The sequence below is a fragment of the Buceros rhinoceros genome, unplaced genomic scaffold (assembly GCF_000710305.1).
Source record: "Buceros rhinoceros silvestris isolate BGI_N320 unplaced genomic scaffold, ASM71030v1 scaffold15111, whole genome shotgun sequence".
NCBI classification, from domain to species: Eukaryota; Metazoa; Chordata; class Aves; order Bucerotiformes; family Bucerotidae; genus Buceros; species Buceros rhinoceros.
Window position 1 is genome coordinate 19909 of NW_010393791.1, and position 8604 is coordinate 28512.

Sequence of the window (8604 nt, forward strand, 5' to 3'; positions counted from 1 at the left end):
TGTACTCTTTGGCTGGAAGTGGTTTCACTGTTCACCACCTGCTGCCACCCTCCAAAGGAGCCAAGGAACATCATCCATGCTCAGGCAGAGTTGAAAATTAAGTAGGGAGTCTATTCTACGCAGTAAGCCAAGAGACATGACCACGGTAGTTGGGGCTTGCAGGAACTCAAGGGGGCACATAAGGCCCAAGGAGATACAGTAAGGGACCAGTGTCTCCAGAGCAAGCCCCCACAGGACAGCCTCACTCAGCACTTCTGCTGTCAGCAGAAAGGGGAGAGTCCTGGAGGTCCTCACATACAACTGGTGCTGTCCCAACACAGGGGTTTTGCTTCAGGAGGACACGTACCTGCAGCACTGAGATCTGTTTCAGCTGCCTGCAGAAGGTATGTGGGAGGACTGCAGGAGATCTGTAACCTCTCAGCTGAAGTGATCAAGAGGAAAAGGAAGGTGGAAGGTTGAATTAAAAACCAGAAGTAATTCAAATAACGGAGAAAAGAGAAAGACAATGCAAAGAGCAATGACCAGGAGCCTCTTCCAAAGGGTGACACCACTGCAGTGCCAAAAGGCTACTTGGACTCTAGGGACGCACACACAAGACAAGACCATCAAGAGGCACAGGAAGTATCTGGCACTTTGTTATTCCAGGCAACACACACCAGCATCTCCCACGTTCTGCAGAGGGAGAGGTGGCTTGTTGTTTTGCGACTGACTGTTTTTGTAGCATGATAGGATTAACAACCAAAATTCTAGGCTAAAATTGAAATGAACAAATGTTTTCTCAGTATTTCACCCAGTTTCTCCCTTATTTACGTGGGCAGTAAGCCTTTATGATGTCCTAAGCTAGTCTTATTTCTCTGGTTTTAAATGTCTGGATTTTGTAAACATGTTCTTGGCAAATGCAAAGGTGTCACGGGAACCACAACGGCTTTATAAAGCGATCTACTTTTGGATGCTGCAACTGCACGGAGATGAAGGAAACTACACAGTTTTTAGAACATCCAGGCGATGATTCACAACCTTCAAATAATACTTGTGATTCATCCTTTACGAAAACATCCCGATTCAGCCCAGCACTACACGACCCTTCTCAGAAACCATTACCTCTCACATTAAAACTACTGAAGGTGGTTTTATGGCACAACTCCAAACTTGTATAGATTCTATTAATTATTTAAAAAAACCCCAACTAAGTATTTCCAGTTTTCACTCCCTTCCAGATGAAAAATCTGAGAGGATACAAGTCACACTGACTTACGTCTGAAATCAAGATGTAAAGACAAATATGAGTGAAATTAAGATGTACACACAACTGTTATGAGTGAATTTAAGGTATATACACAAATAAAGTACAAAACTAATGAAAAAAAAAAAGAAGCCATTAAACCCCCTTAGCAAATCCAGTTGCTGCTGAAACAGAACTGGGAATGTTTTAGTCAACCCTCTGCTTTCACGCAGGAGTTTATAGACCAAAGGCTGATGCTGTAAAAAAAAAGCCAGTGAGTGACTACCACAAACAACAAAAAAAGTCCCGCTCACCTCTTAAACCAACCAATATGCAAGAAAACATGTTTATCCAAACTTCGTGGGGAAACATTAGGCTTACGTTATTTTATGAAGATCCAACCTACACTGGTAGCAACTTGTGTAGACTCTACTTCTGTCAGTTAGTTTTAAATATTGCAGAATTATACATGAGTGGAAGAAGCTGCTGCAGATGACAAGTGACAGCTACTGACATGCTGAAGTATCCAAAGCAGACAAGGTCAGGAGAGGTAAGGGACAATCTGGTTTGGTTAACACAACCAAGTCAAGTCTGTAAGGGGTTCAGATTTTGCCTCCTAAGTCTCTAATAAAAGAGTGTTAAATGAAACATTTCTAAATTACTTTAATTTTTAGAAGTCCCAGAATGCAGCATTGCTACTACTGCATCACACTGAAAGACATTTGCAGGCAGAAGTACATTTAAACATGTTCCAGTTCCACTCCCAAGGTGTCTACTGTCTATTTTTACAATATTCCTAGAAGGGATTCCGTACAAACCTCACGTCTGACGTCTCGCTTGGAAAATAGCACAAAGCCTTTTCTGGAGGTCTAGTAATCTACTCATGCCAGAAAGGGGTCATTTTCATTTCCCACATCTAAGTACTGCAGCAAATCACGTGTGTGCATCATGTTACATGAGAATGAAGGTTACTCCAAACCCATCAGCTTCCAAATGTTTCTTTATTGTTTTCTCAGTTCAAAGAAGGGTAACTCATGGAGTCCTTGTCTGTGTTTGCCTTCAGCTCCCCTTTCAAAGTACGAAACCCCAAAGATCTTCCTGAACAAGTACTCAGCCAGCTTTCCCTTCTCTAGCTGCTACTTGATTTTTCTGCAGTAGTTCTTCTTCTTTCTTCTTGTGAAGCTTTAGAAGATACTCATCAGGCTCAATTCCTGCCTCCCGTAGCTCTGACATGGCTTTCTCCAACCGGTGCAATGTACGGGCACTCTGCACTTTTCGAGCAGTGATGTACAATGTAAATTCCTTGAAGCCCATCAATTTACAGGTATCCACCTCACAGATATTTTTAACATCTTTCATTTTGTCCACCTGGGGGAAGAAAACTAAACCTGACATTTTTTCCAAATCTTCAATACTGACTTCGAACTCCCTCAGCTGGTGACTGAAGCCTATGGGATTGTTTGGCACCACAAAAGCCCCCAGTACCAAGGGCTCTGTAGACGTTCTGCTCCGTCTGGCAAGAATTACCTTGTACAGGTGGGATGGCACCGCTACGTCATCCTTTCCAATTACCTGTCAAAAGGAAAAGTTTATGTTACAGATACAGATCAGGGTGGGGTGGGGGGGGGAAGATGTGACTCTAATCCTACTACTTCTAAAAAGGAGATGCAGCACATAACTACACATCAAAATCATGTGCAACGTTATAGGACTAGATGCTGAAGAGGAAAGTACCAGTTCACTGCAGCTCCTTATATAGCTGGTCAGGAAGGAGCTCATTATTCGATGTCTGAATCTCTCTCTCAAACAGGAAAAGCAGGGCAAAGAACATTTCACTGCAGGGATTTTTGGCCACTGTTGGCAGGAGACTTTCCCAGAAGGTTCTCTGCCTTCCTCCTGTAACACCACTGACTTTGTATTATACTGTCAAGAAGAATGATGCAGATGAAAAGTCAGAACATTAGTCAGTAATTGCCTAAATATTTGTAAAGATCTGTGACAAGGAGCTCTGGTAGAAGAATGAACCCAACTTAAACCTCCCAAGGAGATACAACTTCAGTTACAGCTGAAACTGAACATATTTGGAAACCGGAAGACAGCCAAGACCCCAGCTCCCTAATCCTGGTGCACATCTACAAGTGTGGCTGACCTGAAGGGATGGTAGAGCTCCTTCCTCATGCTGCATCGCACTGTTAATGCTTAGAAAGCTGTTTTCAGTAACAGCGACTCTATACCAACTTCCTGACCTGACAGTTCCAAATCACGTGGTTTTCAACATGCATTTCAAATAAACTCTAACTTACCTTCTGTCAGTCACTTTTTGTATCTCTATTACCCATACACAGGCTGCTGTATTTAAGTTACGCTACCTAAGAAAGCATTTTCTTTGAGGGGATATAAAGAAGTATGTTTGATGACTCAGTGTCGCAGAAGAGAAATCTAGCCAAAGAAAATGTACCAATTTCTTCCATAATTCACTATGATTCAACTGAAGAGCTTGCACACGTCGGGTTTCCTGCTGTCTCACTTTGAGCAGGATCCAGGAATTTAACCAAAGCACCAGGACGCTCAAGTCACACAAAATCCGTTACAAGCTCATACGCACACAGCAGACATCCCACCCTGTGTCAGGAATTAGTCCAAGGGAATATACCTGCTGATGACAAATGTAATCTCTCCAGTATTCAGAAAGTGATGCTCATGCACTGTGTTAGGCTTTCCCCCCACCCCCTTCAATATTGCTGCACTGACTCTGCCATGCTAACAAACGTAACACTCACACACAGGAAATCAGAGTTTTGCATCATCCTTCTGTATACCAACCCCTCTAAAATTTGTGTTTTATTCTATTGGCAACAGAAGAAAAAGACACTGATGCCTTACAAAAACTACAAAGGCGTCTTGTTCTATACATAAAATTCAGTAACTTGGTACTATTTCCAATATTTGCAATACCCGCAAAAGCGAGGTTGTTCTGATTTTTTGACAGCTTTTGATAGATACAGTTAAAGGACAATTTCGGAGAAAGGAGATGTTTATTTCACTGCCCCAACCAATCACATTAACAGAAAGTATCTGACAAACTAATCCAGTGTATCAGTTCAGAGATGCTTTGTCCACTCCTATATTCAGTAAAACTCACCCACAAAAACCCCACCTCCTGGGTATGCCTTATTCTGAGAGAATTCAGCACTTCTGCAAAAGAAAGTAAGTTTTATAAAACTACACTTTGCCCGTGGTTACCGAGCCAAGGTTCATGTCAGGCTATTTCAATAGTTAATGCATTTCAGTTACGAATTCTTTCAGTGCCTCTACTTCTGTTGCCAGTTTTTAAAGTGACTGGTCTTTAAGTCTTACTGGTTAGACCAAAACCAGAGGAAGTACCTTTAGGAGAAAGGGAAACCTCTGATAAAGCAAGTTTTTTCTTGTTCAGTACAGTAATATAGTAGTAACATTACTACTGGTTCTAGCAAATGTGCTCTTAGATTTCTTTACTCTGTTACGGAATATTTTCCTCCCCTTCCCTAAACCAGGCTATTTAACAGCTTTTCTGCACTTTTTTTTTTGTACGTTTTTTGTTACAAAAATGATCGTGCTTATGCCATCAACCGTCTCCTAAATAAAGCTCTGCCTAGACATCTAACAGTCGTTGAAACTGGTAAGCAATAAATAAACGCCTTATGCCAAATCCGCTTTCTCTTTCAACGACGACAGATGTCTTGATAGGGAAATTAGAGCTCCTGAGTGTCAAAGCACTTTGCATTTAGCATTCAGTGTGGGTGAAACCAGAGTTAGAGTTCCTCAGGATCAATGGCATAAATAATCACAACTGGCTGATGCACAGGTGATTTTAAAATACACTAGAAACTACATCAACTCACTGTTATATCTGGAGGGTTAAAACTGAATTACAAAACGAACGGTGTCGGCGATCCCGCCTCCCACACACTTCTGGGGCAGGGTGGAAGACAAGGAAGAGGATGGGCACAGCTGCACTGCACCCTGAAGCTGCTGCAGCCTCCTCAGAGAAGGCGATAGCAAGGCTAAACCCTGTTCCCCAGATTCTCGCTGGCCAACAGCCTCTCACCCTGCAGCATTCCTGGGCAGTATGGCCTGAACTGCCTTTTCCAGGCCTCTTCACATACTTTTTTTCCACATGTCTATGCACTGGGTCCTCCTTAGCTCAGCTCTCTTCCCTTCTCAACACCTCCCACACACACACCCCAGCATCCTCTGTAGTATAAAAGACTAGAGGAAGGGTGAACACGCAGATGGAGCTGCTACAAGTATCTCCAATCAGGGGGTATATGGCATATGTAAAACAAACAGGTGAATGCGTGTTGAGCGAGCTAGCAGAGGGAGAGGGGACTGAGTGGGTAGATGGAAAGGCTGGGGAATGAATAGAGCAGCACACAGAACAGTTAGGGATGAAATGGAAATGCTGAATGCCTCAAGTGGGTGTTAAGGGAAAAGAGACCCTATGCTTATGTAACACTATGCAAATATATATATTCTATGCAAAATAATGCACATTTATGCATAGTTTATGTACCTATGAAGGAGGAAAGAGAGGGCTAGTTCACAATGAAGGAAGGATTGGCATTCTGAGAAATATCGTTCTAAACACAAGGCAATGGCCATGCATGTAATTTATGTACCATTTCAGTCCCACAGAAGCTCTCTTTTGAGGTTTTAAATAAAATCTAAGTTGTGCATAGGCTTTCTACTAGTCCCCTGAATAGCAGTAAACTACTTCTGTACTAACTTCACTAAGTTTAATACTGTTAAAGTGATTAAAAGAAACTTCAGCCTGCTCAATGGCCAGAGTCCACAGGTGTCATTTTCTTACACAAAACAGCACTAAACTTCCATCCCCAGCTCATTCTGCTGGAGAACACCATCAAAGGAGAGTGCCTGACTTCTCCGACAGAAGAAACACGCATGACATAGAAAATATATGGGGTTTTCTGCAGTTTAACGCTTATGTGAACCATGCACAGGGCGCACCACTGATAATTTCTGCAGCCCATGTGACCCAATGACTTCTGTTCAAAAAGGAAATGCAGTTCTGGAGGATGCCATAGTATTTCCATCATTGTGCTCTGTAATATACCACAATTTGCTTTTTTATGGAAGCAGATACAGCAGCTGCAGATGAATGTTTCCATGGAGTTGCCCCCCTCACACAGCTCAACAGGGAAAGAATTGTGACTGTGTAGAAGTGAAGTTGCAACAGAAGTGACAGGTAGGAAAACTAAACTCAACAATTCATTTCCTGTTGCCACCTAGAGGATGTTCCTACCTAAGGGCAGCAGCCCAGATCAGCACTCAGATTGGCACCGTCCCATTTATCTCAGCGTATGCCTGATGGAGCAGAGAGCATATGCTGCTCTTGTAGCCGAACAGAAAATGGGTTAAGATTATCCAGGCACAGATGTTGACTTTGATTTGTGCTCGTCTATCCACAGGCAGCAGCTGATCTGTCAGCAATCAAGGCCCCAACCAGCTCTCTGTCCCAGCTGGAGAAGAGCAACAGTGTTTAATAGTATGTGTGATTCAAAAGACATCTCAAGTGCTAATAGAAGCAATAAATACAGCAATGGCCTGTTGAAGATCACTGCTATGCCACATGTTTTCACACCATGTTGACAACAGGCCACAAGGTATATTTTTGCGTAATCCTTTGAAAATTTCTTTTGTGTTACTCTTATAAAATTTTGCTTAATCTTTCAATTTTTCAACAGCCTCCTAACAGAAAAAAAAAAAGCACTCAAGCTAAAAGTCTTCTTTTTATAGCATTAAATATACTCCTCTGCCTTCGTCATTGGGAAACCAATGTGAAATTTCAGATACTATTTCTCTTTGCTATCTGTATCAGTTCAACATGAAAACATTGGCTCTCTTTCTGCAGCTGCTTATTCCTTCCACTTTTGCTTTGCTCCTGTTTTCACTGGTGCTGGCTAAAACCCTACGGGTCAACCGGTATTGACTAATAATGCAACATTATGATAATGTCATTTTCAGCAGTGTTTATTGTTTTTTATTACTATTGACACTGTTATTGACATTCCAAAAGCGTGTATAAATTTGTAATACTCCTCAATGCCCAGTTAAAGGTGGACAGCTGTCATGAGGAGGGGCCATGAAAATGTGTTTTATTTCCTGACATTTAGAGATGTTTACATATTGCTAAAACAACAGACCTGCTGGCAAGCAGTGATACAAACTTAAAGAGCTCACAGGGACACATAAAGATAACTGCAGAAGTAACACAGTTTCTTAAACCAGAGAGAACTCAGTGAGCTTTGATAAATTCAGTCCCATAGCTAAGTCACCGGATGGGGATTTGTCTTAAGCCTGGCCTTCCTCACCATTCTGGCCAAATCATTGAACTGTTCTTGGTTGTAGTTTCTAAAGTCGGAGGAAAATATCTGTGGAGTGCTTAAGTATCATAATAAATAATGAAGACATTGGCTAATGGCATCTAGGACAAATTTAAGCATATGGTATTAGCTAACGTCACCTTCATGGTGGTAGTCAAATAAATATGGGGCAAAGCAGTCCCTAAAAATGACGGATTGGAGTTTATGAGAAAGAAAACTCCACTTTACATCAACAGGAGAAAAGGAATATATAAGGTGTAAAGGTGGAACACTTGAAATTATACTAGAAGAAAACAGTGTTGTTCTTACTAGATATTTTAAACCAAAACACAAATGTTACCTATTTTCATTTTATACTGGACTTGTTACAGCTTCCCAGAGTGGTAAGAAAATTATCTTCTTCAGAAAAGAGTAGGTATAAAAGAAAGGACTCATGAATCTAAAAGTAGTATTTTGCCACCTAGTGACCAAAAAATGAAAAATCAGCCGTGAAGAAAATTAGTAGAAGGGACTAGCCTTTCATCAGCGAGAGTCAGCTCTGGATTGGCAATTATCTGAGATTCTTTTAGAAGCTGGTAAACAGAAATCACATTCAATCATGCCTTAACTGCCAGCACACACTGAAGAGTGCCTGCATCAGGGGGCACCATCAAATACATTAAAACGACAGCTCCAGAAATCTCCTCTGTGCTCCAGGAATGGTTTCTTCACTCTCTCTGTATAATGAAGAGTTTAGAACTAAGCCATACCACAAACCAGAACTCACTGAAAACAAGCATACACACAATTCGCTGTGTAACAGCACTCCATCTGCATCTGGCACTAACACAACTAAGGCTTCTGTCACATTTCTTGATGGACAGAATTCAGAGACATCACTCCTGCCATCCCAAATCCGGGGTAACCTTCTCTGAACAAGCATTTGTTTTGTTTTAGATATAACTTGAGGCATGATACTGACCAGGCCCATCAGATGGTTTTCTGTATATAGTACCATTC

The 8604-nt window shown here is 41.7% G+C and overlaps 1 protein-coding gene across 1 annotated transcript in view; it reads right to left on the reverse strand.

Moving 5' to 3' along the window:
* Window positions 1–2195: 2195 nt before the first annotated feature.
* Window positions 2196–8604, reverse strand: part of EXOG (endo/exonuclease (5'-3'), endonuclease G-like) — a gene marked incomplete at its 5' end in the record, with an annotated part of 19745 nt that continues 13336 nt past the window's right edge. The window contains one exon of the mRNA XM_010145006.1: window positions 2196–2794. Within this exon, the coding sequence (XP_010143308.1) occupies window positions 2333–2794 (462 nt within the window). The remainder of the gene's footprint in view (window positions 2795–8604) is intronic.